Below are 14,865 nucleotides of genomic sequence, written 5' to 3' on the forward strand. Positions count from 1 at the left end.
TCCTGCAGTCGATCTCCTGCCGGCGCCATTTTCCGTACGGAAACGATTCGCGGCAGGAGATCGCTCCAGGGGCGAATTTTGCAAAATGGCGCCGGCTGAAGACACCACATTTCTGTGAGTAAAACACTAAGAGGAATTTTAAAAGCCATATATACAGGTAAATAATCATTTACCCAAGTAAATTGATGGTCTGAAAATTGCCCTTCCACAATCTGCCAAAACTTGTATGTGGTGTTCTACAACTCATGTACTTATAGCTGCATTTGATGGAAGCATCCCCAAGGGATGTGATTTAGGAGGGATCAAAAAATAATGAATCTATAATAGATTGTATTTTCACATCTAATATGTTATTTTCCATTAAAAATCTACCCACACAAAAAGCAGGAGCAGATAATTTTTAAAGGGAAAGTATGCCTGTGAACACTGTAAATGGTCTTTGGCAGGCCAGAGGATAGACTTAGGCTGGACTCTGGCTGTTTTCTAGTAAACGTTTTATTAATTACAGAAAAATAAATCAGAAACAGCTCTGAAAACTTAATAGTTTTCAAAAGCAAAAGAGCAATGCAATTCATAGCTAGCCAGTATTGGCTTCCCTAGACTTCCTTCTCTTCTCTGGGACACAATATTCTCCCTGTGCCTAGTTTCTTACCCTCTTCTAAAGAAAATGTCCTCAGAAACGAACTCCATTTTTGTCTGTGGCTTAAGGAGGACCAGGCTAAATGATTGATCTTGGGCTTTTAAAGATAGTCTACCATATGCTCCTTTACATATCCTCCCCCTTAGCTCAACCTTGTCAGATTGAGTTTCTACCTTTATCCAGGCTAACTCTCAGGGAAATCCACTACCCTGCAATGTTGACACCTGGAAGGGCTTTTTTCCATCAAGCATGCCCCGTCTTCTCTTGTTCTATGGAAACCTCTGTCCAGAGCGGCCTCTAACCACTGGAACCTCTCAAATGTTTTACTCCAGTGCTGCCTCTGTGGCTTGTTTACTTCATCCCGTGAACAAGCTTCTAGAGAGGATATCTTGAAGCCATCTGGTCTGGCCCATCTGTCTATGATCTGGCCTCAGGATTTCAAACTGTGGACAATCATGCCCTAGAACCATGGGATATGGAAGCATGGGAAGTATACCTATTTCCAAAATGGCTTGCTCTGATGGAATCATCAGCAGAATCTGATTAGTTGGGTATTGCTACTGATTGCCATGTATGCAATTGATATATCCTCTCTGGATTAAATCTTTATGGATGAAAGTCTTTATGCATGCTGAATCTTATCAGAGCTTAGGTGGGAACTTCATTCAGCTCAACAGGCATCATGAAATCTGAAAGTCACAGACATGGCCCATCCACCAGATTAGAACTTTTCAGCTTTACACCCCTCATGCTCTCATTCTTCATCCTCAACTTGGGGATAGAGATTGACAATTTGCTTTTTTACTGCAAATGGGAGAACACTGGTGGGTCTTGTTCCACCTTAACTTCAACAACTCTCACAAAAGGTTCGTCATTCCCTTCATTTATTTGACTGCATTCGCCCTTGTGGAGTTTTGCTAGCTTACACTCTCATGCTAGTTCCTTTTACAATCCTCAACATCATGGTCTTTTGCCACAAAGTAGGAGCTTGCCTGCTCTGCTTTAACTTTACTACTTCCTACAAAGGGTTCTTAGTTCTCTTCTTTATCATAGGGGCAACACTCCTTCTCCTGTCTATTCCTGGCATAAAGTGAGCAAAAGGAGAACGTGTCCAGCTACTCAGGTGGACAGGTACCTCAGAGACTTCTTTCACTCTCGCACTCCGTGATCATCCCTGCTTTGAAGGGCCTTTCTTGGCAGTGTACACATTAGCCTCTAGTGCTGGCTGTGTTACCAAGTTGATATCCATGATTTTGCTTCCTTGGTATCAACAATCTCTGGCCAAGTGACCTCTCCTTCTACAATTGAATTAAACTGAGGAGCCTGGGAGCTGTGACGTGAGTACAGAACCAGACCTGTCCTATTCTGAGAACCATTGTTTGAGTCCTGCACTCTCACTGCCACAACAGAGAGTCTGTGCAGGTTATCTTTCTAGCTTCTGCACCAATTTTGGATCAATAGTCTGATGCAGGCATCTGCCACTTCTAACACTTTCTTCAGGGTGAGCTCTGGGTTCTGACACACCCAATTCCACATGGTCTGGTCCAGCCCATCCAGAAACTGCTCCAGGAGGACCTGATTGGCTATCTTGTGGCCTGTACTCACCTCTGGTTGTAGCCACTTCCATCCAGCATCTTTTATCCGATGAAAAGGCTTTGTAGAGTTTCTCCAGGCTATAAGGTGCTTCTCTGGAACTGTTGCTGGTATGTTTCCATCATGTACCCCGTTCTTTCCAGGATGGCAGTTTTGACATCTGAATAGCTGGATCTCCCATCTGGATACCAGTCAGTGTCTTTCTACCTACTCCAGTGGAGGGGGGACTAGAAGTTATCCATGCTGTTCTCTAGGGCTTTAAAAAAGAAAACTTAAACCCTTGCCGAGACTAGGCAGAATAATAGATATTACGATCATTGGTCCGCCACTGACACCTCTACCTCAGTCCAGTATAGGAACGCCACCATCTGACGCAGCCACATGCAGCCGCTACTTGCAGCTGGGATGCTGCCAATACGCCATGGTGAGGTGTGTCCTCCTTAGGCACGTGCACGCCTCCTGACTGAATTTAAAGGGGTCATGGCAAGAAAAGTCCATGGCCCCTCCTGATGACCTCACAAGCCTTGGCTTTTAAAAGGCCCTTCCTCCCTGCAGCTGGCGCCTCGGCAATAGGTTTACTACTAAGAAGTAGAGAAAGTTGCCTTAGCATTTCAGCCTGTGTTCCTGGTCTTCTTTCCTGTGTTCCTGTCTTTATCTCTTCAGTCCCTGGTCCTTATTCCTCAGTTCCTCATCTTCGTCTTCATCTTGTGGTCAGTCTTCAGTTCTTCAATGTCTTCTCTGTCTTTGCCTGCCTACCTGTGCTATTCCTCACCTCTCTGCCTGCCTATCCATTCTGCCTTCCCTCAAACAGATCTCTGGTTCTGACTTTGGCCTGTTGACTTACGACTATGCTTGAACTGCCTCTGACCACTGCCTGACTCCTGACCACCATCTGCCACTGACCACTGCCTGACTCCGACTACACCTGGTTTGAGCCTGCCTGGGACCCTGGCCTGTGACCTAACCATCTTCACAGACATCTAGCTCATCAGCAGTTTTATGACCGTCGGCTGCGGGTGGCCACAGCCCACCCAACTCATGTCTTGTCATGCTCTGCTCTCCACTCCTGGTGAACTCATGGCTGTGGCTAGCCGCTACCACTATTTCCTCCTGGCTCTCGAGACTCCACGTGGTGGCTGGGATGCCACCAACCTACACTCTGACTCCGGGCCTTCCTAGACACGTGCGCTCACCACTGGGTCTTCCTTTAAAGGCCCAATGGCGGGAACTCCAGGGGCGTCCCTGGCTGATGACATCACAAGCCTGAGATATTTAAGCTCATACTTGGGCTTATGCTAACTGACTTGGCAACAAGTTCCCTGAGCTCCTCTGGTGCTTGTTCCTGTTCTCTGGACCTGCAGTCCCTGCTTTGGATCTCTGCTCTACAACCTTGCACTCTGGCTCTGGGTACATGCTCCTCGGGGCCCTGCTCTGCTCTTCCCATTCTGGGACTCTGACTTGTGCTGCCCCGCTCTTCGCCAGAGATCCTGTCTCCATGCTTCCCCGATCCTCGGCCTCAGCGCTACCACACCAGAGTTCCTGTCTCTACTCTTCCCCACTCCTTAGGGTAGCCTCAGAGTTACTATACCAGAAGTCCTGTCTCCACACTTCCCCGCTCCTCAGGGTAGCCTCAGCATTACCACATTGGACATTCAGTCTCTATGCCTCCCCGCTCCTTGGGGTAGTCTTAGCGTTACTACACCAGAGATCCGGTCTCCACGCTTCCCCGCTCCTCGGGCCTGCTCTGTGCATCTCTGCCTTGGAGATCCTTCCTCTGGTCTACTCTATCTCCTGTCCTACCCTGCACTGCATTACCTTGGAACTGTTTCTCTCATACCACGCTCCTCGGGGCACCCCGCAGTATTGCCACAGTGCAAGTGTCTGCAATCATGTGGCTGTGACGCAGACAGCTCGGCTACGCCTCCTTTCTCCTGGGCCACAGCTGTGGTCCAGTTGCCTGTGTTTCCATTCCATCTCGCCTCCCTATGGTGGGGCCCTGTGGGGCTCAATCCCTCAGGGAGAGTCAACTCCCACCTCAGGCCCAGGGTCCATGAAACCTACAAAACCTAACAAGCAGAGATCCCACCTAATACTTGCCGGCCCTATCTCCTGAGGGCCCAACCTAAGGGAAATGAGAGCTGGTATACGTGAAGCTCTAGTCAGGCCTCTTCCTTAGCCAGCTAATCCAGCCGATGGTAGGGACATGCAGGGCTCCTCCCTGTAGGTTGTGCCAACCCCACCTCTGTCCAAGGGTCCACACTCGCAACAACTAACCCAAAGCAGCACAGCTCCAAATAGAATCCTACTTTCTTGTATGGAGCCAGTGCAGCCAGGGCTGGATCAAGGGTATTAGGTGCCCTAGATGAACCTTACAGCATTTCACCTCCCCCCACCCCCAAATTCACTCCACCCATACATACGCACACATAATTTAAAATTATGAATTTATAATAGCAGATTTTGCATAGAAAAAGGGCATTCAAAACATAAGGTTTTTTAGGTAAAAATATCACAAAATGTATATTTTATTTACATGCACTGCTGTGGTGCCAACCAGAAAACCCTACACCAGGCACTAAAACATCTATACACCTCCTATTAAGAAAACAGAAAAAGCCAGGCTATTAAAGATCCCTGAATAAAAACTATATATTAGCACAATATCTCATCTCGAAAGTACATTCAGAACATTGAAAGTCTCTCACCAAATACAGAATTAAGAGATCATAAAGTATAAATAGAAATGTGCAGACAAAACCTGAACTGGAAACTGCAACAAGCCAGACTCTGTATGCAGTGCAACAATGGAAAAAACAAACATCACCATTCCTCATGAAACATCAAAAAACAAAATCAAGAAAACAACAATGGTAAACCCATACTAATAAAAATAATAAATATTTCAAAACAGCTGATGAACACATCATCCATTTAGTAAAAAATTATAAAATTTCCCAAACACCATTAAAATATTTTACACCAGCAGATATATCAAATAACACCCAATAAATAACTAATAAGGATTAAAAAAAATCCCCTTCTCTCAATATCTGGCTGCTTTTGATTCTAGTCACCATGAGATTGTTGTAGATTACTTAGGGACAGGGAGAGGGAGGAGACACACAAACTTTCTTCTCTATCTCTCTCATATGCTCTTACAAATGCTCACTGAAAAACATATCCACACTCACTTCCTGACATGCGTACTCTCTCATGCTTCCACAATGAGCACTCCCTCACAAACATGCTCTCTTATCCTCCCACAGATGCATGCTCTCTCACATATACTTTCACATGCCCCAACACATGCATGTTCTCTCCTATGCTCTTACATATGCATGTTCTGACACTCACTCTCTTTAATGCTCCTGCATGTACACGCTTGCTCACATGCTCTCACACATGCATGCTCTCTCACACCCTCTCTCTTTTGCAGCCACACATGCAAACCCCTATGCTTTCTTTCAAGTTCCCATATATGCACATTTGTTCACATGTATGCTCGGTCACGCACACTCTCACACTTGCACACATGCAAGCTTGCTCACTAATTCACTAGCACTCACTCTCACTTTTCACCCCCCCCCCCCCCCCCCCCCCGGCCTCCAAATATATTTTAAAAAATGCTTTTACTTACACTGGTCAGAAGGAATGCAGGCTGCCTGTTGATAATCCTATAGTGGGAAGAGGAGGGCTAAAAGGCCCCGATGCTGGAGGGAAGAGGTTAAAGGTTGTTATTTTTTGCTGTGGATGAGCATAAGGAGGGGCAGGCAGCAGATTGCAGTGGGAGGCCTTCAGCCAGCGGTGAGACAATGGAAGAGAAGATCTGCTGGCTGCCTTTCACTGGCGCATGAAGTGGCAAGCAAAGATGTGAGAGGAAACTGCAAGAGTGCTTCCCACCACTGTGGTTCTACAATGGTGGAGAACTAAAGAAGAAGACCACAAAAACTGATTTGACAAGTGGTCAAGCTTCTGCAGCTGACAGCTGATATATATCCTTAAAAGTATAGACCAGAATAGCTGCGCAGACTGGATGGATCAATTGATCTTTACCTGCCACTGTCTTAAATTTCTCTGTTACTATAAATGTGTGTACTTCTTGAGAACAAAATCCACTGAAATGTACATCATTCATAGTCTCTATACTTTATCTACACTGTGTTGCGGATCCGTAGGCGGGAGCGCTAGGGGGCGCTCCTGATTCCGGGGAGATGTGTGCCCTAGCGGCGTGACAAACCCCTTCTGGGCAGACAGGAGGAATCTGAGGGCCCTGACCCTCCACCGTACCTGCATGCTCAGTGAGGCCGCCAACACAATGGTGGCCTCTGAGTAGTCCTCCAACTACTCCAAGCCCTTTCGGACCTGCCGCTGGATAATGGCAAAGAGCGGCAGGCCGGACAGAGGTCAAGGGCAGGCAGAGACATCTGAAGCTGGATGAGGGACGAAGACACTGATGAGACACAGACGAGGAACTGGAACCTAGGTGAGGAAGACTCTAAGATCTGTGCCAAAGTGCACCCTCCACAGCTAGCTAAGCCCAGGTGCAGACCACGCCATGGACAGGAAAAGAAGAGTTCATTCGAGAACAGAGGCAAAGGGAGAAGCAAACACCAGAGCTCTGACGACCTGAAGCAGATACAGATTCAATTTTGGATCCAGATTCAGATTTCAGAATGAAGGTCCCAGAGGTTGTGCTGCCAACTGGAAGGCATCTGGGAGGAGATCAGGAACAACAGGAACAAGGTTGAAGGCTTGAAGGAAGATGAAGACTCCTTGGCGATAGTAGATGGAAGAGTCCCACTGAGCGCCCTACACACCCCGGCCGGGATAATCGCGGACCACTCGGGCCACTGCGCCCTATACAACCCCGCCGGGCTGGTCACGGACCACTCAGGGATGGGATGAGTGAAGCTCAGGAGACATCAGACATGGAGGACATCTGGACAGCAAAGATGAAGGACATCAGGAAACGAAGAGACAAGACGGTCATCCAGTGAAGAAACCAGGGATGAAGAACATCAAGGGATCCCAGGACGAAGACAAGGAAGCCAGGCAGAAGCAGGAAGCTGAGAGTCCAAGAAGAACTCACTCCTTCCCATGGCCAAGCTGGAATGAAAGCAAGAGTCTTTTGTAGGCTGAAGAAGGCATTCCAGGAAGTGAGGTCATCCAGGGCCTTTTCCCTCACTGGCCTTTTAAGAAGGGCAGAGAGGCAAGGTCCCATGCCTAGGGGAAGCAGGAAGGAAGACTGCAGGACCACGGACAGTGGCCCTGCTGAAGACACTGATGCTGAAGAAAGGAGACGGAGCAGGCCTCAACCAAGCCTGACGTGGGAGGCAGCGTTTGAGCTGCAAAGATGCAAGCAGCTCCTGCCGCGGAGGTGTGTCTTCAGGATGGCCTCCAGGCCGCGGCCAGGCCCAGGGACTTTGGCGGTACTCTGCCGCGGGAATGCCTGCCACGAGCAGCTCCATGCTGTGAAGGACTCCAGTGCGGCTCCTGCCACGCTGGCTCGATGGCGGCCTCCGGACCATGAGAGAAGGACAGCTGCGGCTTCTGGCCAGCCGCGGGAGCGGCGAAGACAGCAGCAAGATGGCAGCCTCCGGCCGCGGAGGTAAGCTCCTGCTCGCGGCTAGGCCTGCGGGCAGGAGTGCAACACACTGCAGTCAACTGTCTGGGGAATTGCTCACCTGTTGACATCTTTGGCTAACCTACCAGGGTGTACCCAGTTGATTCATATCCTGCCATGCTAAAAACAGTTGTGTTTGAACAATCCTCTTGCTAATAGAAGTTTCCAGTCAACCTCTGTCTATCTAAGCCCAAGGTTTGGAAAAAAAAAAAATAGTCACATTATCTATGAATGACTACTGTTGTATTCTCTGATTTAAAATAATCCTGCACAGTTCTCAAAAATGCTCTGGCTGTAATAATGAAGCCCTCATCTTTCTAATGACTTAATTGGGTGGATAGGAGAGTTATTCCATTCAGAATTATCCTATACAAACGTACTTATTTTTATCAATGGGCTGGAGACCAAACCAAACCTCACCACCACCATTACCACTACCACCATCACCACACACCAACTAACCCCATTTCCCCTGCCTCCATGACAGACCTCTACTTGCAAATCAAAGAGGTCTAAAAAAGTGAAGGGTGACCTCACAAATGCAATATTTTGTCTACTCTTTATTAAAGGAGTTTGGAGCTTACTTCAATAAAGTCATTCTTTACAAAGAGGACTTTTCTCATGAAGAAATTAATTTTTGTATTTCAGGTTTTCGTGTGTGGAGATGATCACAAGTCTAAACAAATGGTGATAGATATTGTTCGAGCACTTGGACTTACACCACTTGATCAAGGAACTCTTCTAGCAGCCAAAGAGGTGGAAAACTACCCACTGCAACTATTTCCAATGTGGAAACTTCCCATGTACATCTGCACTGGATTAACTATATTAATTTTCCTCTATTGTTTAATAACCGAGGTTATCCATAGCTACGTTACATATAAAACAGATTATTCATTCCTATTTGCGATTTCCATTCCAAATAGAGTCTTCCCAATAGTGTCTCTTATACTGCTTGCCTTGGTATATCTTCCAGGAATTATTGCTTCAATTCTCCAGTTATACAGAGGTACAAAATACAGCCGTTTTCCTGACTGGTTGGATCAATGGATGCTATGTAGAAAACAGCTTGGACTAGTGGCCTTGGCTTATGCATTTCTTCATGTTTTATACACCCTTGTTATGCCTATTCGCTATTATATAAAATGGTGGGCAAGCAATTATGTCATTTCTCAGGTAAGTCTTTAATATTTATTTTTCAAGGAATTAGATTATGTTTCTACTTTGGCTGTTAGTGCTCATAGAAAGTGGATGGTGAAGTTCAAGCTAAATCCTCATAGAAACATGACAGCAAAAAGATCATGCAGCCTAGGGATGGGCATTCGGGAGCAAAGAAAAAGGAAATGAGATTAAATTAGTTTTGGGTCATTTTCAAAATGGAATGAGTAAAATTCAAATGAAATTTCATCGGATTCTCATTTTGTTTTGAGAACCTATTAAAAAAAGTTAAATGGTTGGACCTAGAAGTAGGCCTGAAGCCAGGGCCTCACCAAGGGAGTAGGCTGAGACCCAAAGCAGGGGTTCCTGCCAAAGCCCAAGCATGACGCTGGCACCTTGGCCTAGGGGTAAGCTCGAAGCCTGGATCTTGCCTAGACATAGGCCATAGTCTGACAAAGGGGTTGCAACCTATGCCCAAGCATGATGCCAGAGTCTCAGCCTAGGATCCAGCTTGATGCCAGGGCCTAGGCTGAGCCCTGAGTAAAGGCCCAGACCCAGGGCCAGGCATAGGCCAGGCCCAGAAATTTCCCAATGACCCCTCCATAATTACCAAATTCAGTGTCGCATCCTGGCCCAGGATGCGACACTTGATGCCAGGGCCTAGGCCAGGCCCAGACCCAGGCCCAGAAATTTCCCAATGACCCCTCCATAATTACCAAATTCAGTGTCACATCCTGGCCCAGTTCCAAAACCAGAGCATCGGCACAGAGCCAGGCCTGACACTAGGGAGACAGGATTCTAATGCCTGGGCCTCGGCCTAGGCCAGGTCCCAGAACCAGGCTAGATGCTGCACCAGCCCGAATGCAGGTCCCAACACAGAGTCTCAGCCCAGATGCAAATCCAAAACCAAGGCCCAGCCTGGAGTCCGGGTCCCAACACCTGAGCCTCAACTTAGGCCAGGTCCCGGGCCCAGGCCCAAAGCTGCAGCCTGGCCTAGAAGCCAGTCTTTTGCCAACAGAGCCTCGGCCACAACCCAGGCCTCAGGACCCTGCCTCCAGACCGGGCCATGGTAGGTCGTCGCAACTTCAGCTATGGCCTCACATGGGCCAGGGCCTAGGCTTCTTCTACAGATTCTCCTCCACATCAAGTAAGTGGGGCTGGGAGGATCCTTGTCCTGGAAGTTTTTCCAGATGGGAAGGATGGGTGGTGTGGCACAGGAGGCCCTGGGATGTCCCACTTCTTTTTTTTTTTTTCTCTTTTTGGGTTTTTTTTTCAGTATTTGTTTTTTTTTAACTAAAGAAACAAAGTAAAACATTACACAAAACGAAATTCATGGGGAAAAAGCCACCCTAGAACAAAAACGAAAATCAAAACAAAGTTCCCCCCCACCACCCTTAGCCTATCTAATTTGTCCACCCACACCACCTACCCAGCTCTCCAATCCCTACCACTTCCTTAGCAATCCCTTGTGCTTGATCCATTAATTCTTGAATTCAGATACTATCCTTCTATCCAAGTATCCTTCTATCCAAGTAACCCCACTTGGTGAGGGATACTGAAACAAGGGTGTCACACTGTTTCCAGGGCTGTCCATTACTGTCCTGGACTTCTCTTTTACTCAAACATGCCTCATAGCAGCTCCTGGCAATGCCAGGATTCATCTGGCTTTGGGGGGGGGGGGGGGGAGGTAGATTCAACCTCCTTGACCCCTGGTGTTGTTGCAGGTAACACAGTCTCTGGCATTAACTCTCGCCCCATTCTTTCATACTGGTCAGTATATACTCACAAGGCTGGTCTTCTCAAAGGACAAAGGCACCAGCAAATAAAGCATGGTATCCAATTGTGGTGTTCAACTGAAAAAATGTTTACTTTAACTTATAAAGAATGACCCAGGATAAGATAGAATAAATCATAAATAGCAAAATGAAAAGAATGACAACAAATGCTGTGCATGGTTCAACCTTTGTTCTTTCTCCTTTTTTTTTTTTAACTGAACCAGTGTTCTCTTCCAAAATCTCTTCCCCCTGGAGGGTGGGATACTTCTCCTCAACAACCAGCATCCAAACAAGAATGAAATGGTAAAAAAAAAAGTCTTAGTTGATAAACAGATACGTAACTTAAAATGTTATTCCAAAAAGTCTTTTCAAAATTCCAAAAAGTCCTTTCCAAAAATCAGCCTCGCCCACTTTTCTCTGGCCATGGGATAAAACAGCCAACCTCCAATTACCACAGCAAGGTGATACTGGCCTTACTGCAAAATCTGGCCTCAAAAATCTCCCATACTTCTTAAAACTTATCCCCACAGATCCTCACTTTCTGCTGTTAACTGGGCACAAATGAAAAAACCAGAAACCCAGCCTTTCAAGAACAGGGTTTTTTTAATTTTATTTATTTACAGTACTTATAATCCACCCTTAATGAATCATGCTAAGCAAAATACACACAAATTAACATAATACTCAAAATAACAATACATCAAATCGACATCATCATTAAAACATCATTAAACTATTAAAATAAAACAAAATTAAAGTTAATCTAGTTAAAAAAGCTTCTTCAAACAAAATTGCTTTTAGTTTTTTACAAAAAACTCCAAGATTAGAAATGAGCTTAACGTCATCTGGTAAAGCATTCTATGACTTTGGGCCAATTGATGAGATTGCACGATTGCGCACTTCTTGCAAATGTAATTCATGGGCATTTGGCTCCTCAAGTAGGCATTGGAAAAATTACCTTAAATCATGCATGGGACCATATTTCTTAAACAATCTTGCTAAATAATTGGGAAAATGTTCATTATTCAATTTCACAAATAGCAGCAGGATATTTAATTTTATCCGCTGAAATACTGGTAGCCAATGCAGCTTCTCCAATGTTGGCATAATATGTTTGTATTTTGAAATTTTAGCAATTGGCCTTGCAGATGAATTTTAAAGATACTGTAATGCACATAACCGCATCTTTGGCAATCCCATGAACAATGAGTTGCAATAATCAATTGTCGTTATGACAAACACCTGAACAATTATCCTAAAATCTTCTGGTTCACAAATGATGTAGCTGCCACAGCTTAAAATAACCCTTCGATAAGAGGGTTTTAATTTGCGGAATAAACTTAAATTGCAAATCAAATTGTATTCCCAAATTTCATACCTACTCAGCAAATTGTATCTTTAGACCCAATATTGACATTTTAGAAATCTCAATGGGCCTAGGTTCTCTAGAAATCCATAATATTTTGGTTTTACCTAATTTTGGTACCAAGGCATTCGCTGACATCCAATTATTAATCATAGCAAGACAGTGAGATCTGTTATTCTCTACCTTAGAAAAATTGCCAGAAACAGGAAAATATAGCTGTATATTGTCAACATAAAGCATAAACTATACCTTAAGGAAATCACGTAAGGTACACAATGGTTGAACAAAGAGTTCTCTCAGTAATATACCTTGAGGGGTTAGTAGATGTTGTAATTTCTTGGTACAGGTTCCTCTTGTTTCGGATTTATTACTAGATTTTTTATTCACGTATTCTTATTATAATTTTAGGTATGTTAATTATTGTACCCTGGTTGGAACTGTGGAGTGATGTATTATAAATTCTTAAACTAAATTATATCTCTTATATTTTCTTTTTCCACTTGTGTGGGTACTAATAATGAACAGGGCTGGAAAAGTTTACTGAGAAAATAAGAACATAAAAAATGACATATTGGGTCAGACCAAGGTCCATCGAACCCAGCATCTTGTCTGCAACAATGACCAGACCAGGTCACAAGTATCCAGCAGATCCCCAATAGTTGATCTATTTCTAGTATCTCACTCCTAGGGATAAACGCTGGCTTTGCCAAGTCTACCTGGCTATTAACTAACTGTATGGAATTTCTTCAGGAATTGGTCCAATCCTTTTTTGAACCCTACTATATTAGTTGCTTTCACAATGTCCTCTGACAACAGATTCCATAGCTTGATTGCACACTGAATAGAAAAATACTTCCTATGATTTATTTTAAATATGACGGTTGCTAGCTTTATGGAAAGTACCCTATTCCTAGTGTTGTTTGAAAGGGTAAATAACATTTCCCTATTTACCTGTTCCATCCCATTCGTGATTTTATAAATCTCAATCATATCCCCTCTCAGTCATCTAATTTCCAAGCTAAAGAGTCCTGATTTGCTTAGCCTTTCCCCATAAGGAAGCTTTCCATTTCCTTTATCAATTTTGTCAACCTTCTGTGTACTTTTTCTATGTTCGCTATCTTTTTTAGGATATGGCGACCAGAACTGTACACAATACTCAAGGTGCAGCTGCACTATGGAGCTAAACAAAGGCATTATGATATTCTCAGTTTTGTTCTCTATTCCATTCCAAATAATTCCTAATATCCTATTTGCCTTTTTTGACCAACACTGCACACTGAGCCAAATATTTCAAGATATTGTCCACAAGGACTCTGAAGTCCTTTTTTGGGGTAGTAACTCTCACCATGGAACTCAGCATCATGTAATTGTAGTTGGGATTATTTTTCCCTACATGCATTACTTTACACTTGTCCACGATAAATTGCCATTTACAGTAGTTGCCCAGGCTCCTAGTCTCACAAGGACTTTCTGCATTACTCAAAATTCACTGCTGTTTTAATGACTTGAAACAATGCTGTGTCATCTGCAAATCTGATTACCTGACTCATTGTTCCTTTCTTCAGATCATTTATGAATATGCTAAATAGCACAGGTTCCAATTCAGACCCCTGGGGCACTCCACTAATGATCTTTTTCCATTTGGAAAACAAACCATTCAGTCCTGCCCTCTGTTTCCTGTCTTTTATCCAGTTACCAATCTATAGTAGGACATTGCCTCTGAACCTATGACCTCCCAATTTCCTGAGGAGTCTCTCATAGGGCACTTTGTCAAATGCTTTCTGAAAAGCAAAATACACTGTATCAACTGGCTCACCTTTATCTATATGTATATTTTCACCTTCAAAAATATCTTGTAATTGGTAAGGCAAGACTTCCCTTTTCATAAGACAGGTTGACTCTCCCCCCATTAAATCATGTCTTTCTCTGTGGTCAGTAATTTGATTTTATGAATAGTTTTACTATTTTGCCTGGCACCAATGTCGAGATCACCGGTTTATAGTTTCATGAATCACAACTGGAGCAATTTTTAAAAACTAGCATTTTAAAGCATTATTATTGAATCTAATTTCTCTGAATTGGGATTCTCCAGCTGATAGCCTGTTGAATACTTAAAAATAAGGAACTCAGGCTGTTTTGGAAAAGATTGCTCCATGGAAAAATATCTAATTGCTCCCAGTTTGCCTATCCATGGTTTTTGAAGACACTGTCAGGCTGCACGTTTTCGACACGCTAGTTTTACCCCTTATTCAGTAAGGGGTAATAGCGCATCGAAAACGTGCCACCAACCCCCCCCCCAAAAAAAAAACTAATAGCACCCGCAACATGCAAATGCATGTTGATGGCCCTATTAGTTATTCCCGTGCAATTCAGTAAGTAAAATGTGCAGCCAAGACGCATGTTTTACTTTCAGAAATTAGCGCCTACCCAAAGGTAGGCATTAATTTCTGCCGGCACCGGGAAAGTGTACAGAAAAGCAGTAAAAACTGCTTTTCTGTACACCCTCCAACTTAATATCATGGCGATTTTAAGTCAGAGGTCCCAAAAGTAAAAAATAACTAAAAATAAAAAAAAATAAAGATGTTAAATCAGCCCGCGGTTTCCGAACCCATGGCTGTGAGCGGGTTTGAGAACTGATGCCGGCAAAATTGAGCGTTGGCTGTCAAACTCACTGACAGCCGCTGCTTCTGTCAAAAAAGAGGCGCTAGGA

At 44.4% G+C, this 14,865-nt stretch overlaps 1 protein-coding gene across 1 annotated transcript in view; it reads left to right on the forward strand.

The window, feature by feature from the left end:
* Nucleotides 1-14,865, forward strand: part of LOC115084234 (metalloreductase STEAP4-like) — a 63,805-nt gene that overhangs the window by 29,097 nt on the left and 19,843 nt on the right. Inside the window, exon 3 of the mRNA XM_029588824.1 lies at nt 8,505-9,032. Coding sequence (XP_029444684.1) covers nt 8,505-9,032 — 528 coding nt within the window. The remainder of the gene's footprint in view (nt 1-8,504; nt 9,033-14,865) is intronic.

Source organism: Rhinatrema bivittatum, chromosome 2 (genome assembly GCF_901001135.1).
Source record: "Rhinatrema bivittatum chromosome 2, aRhiBiv1.1, whole genome shotgun sequence".
NCBI classification, from domain to species: domain Eukaryota; kingdom Metazoa; phylum Chordata; class Amphibia; order Gymnophiona; family Rhinatrematidae; genus Rhinatrema; species Rhinatrema bivittatum.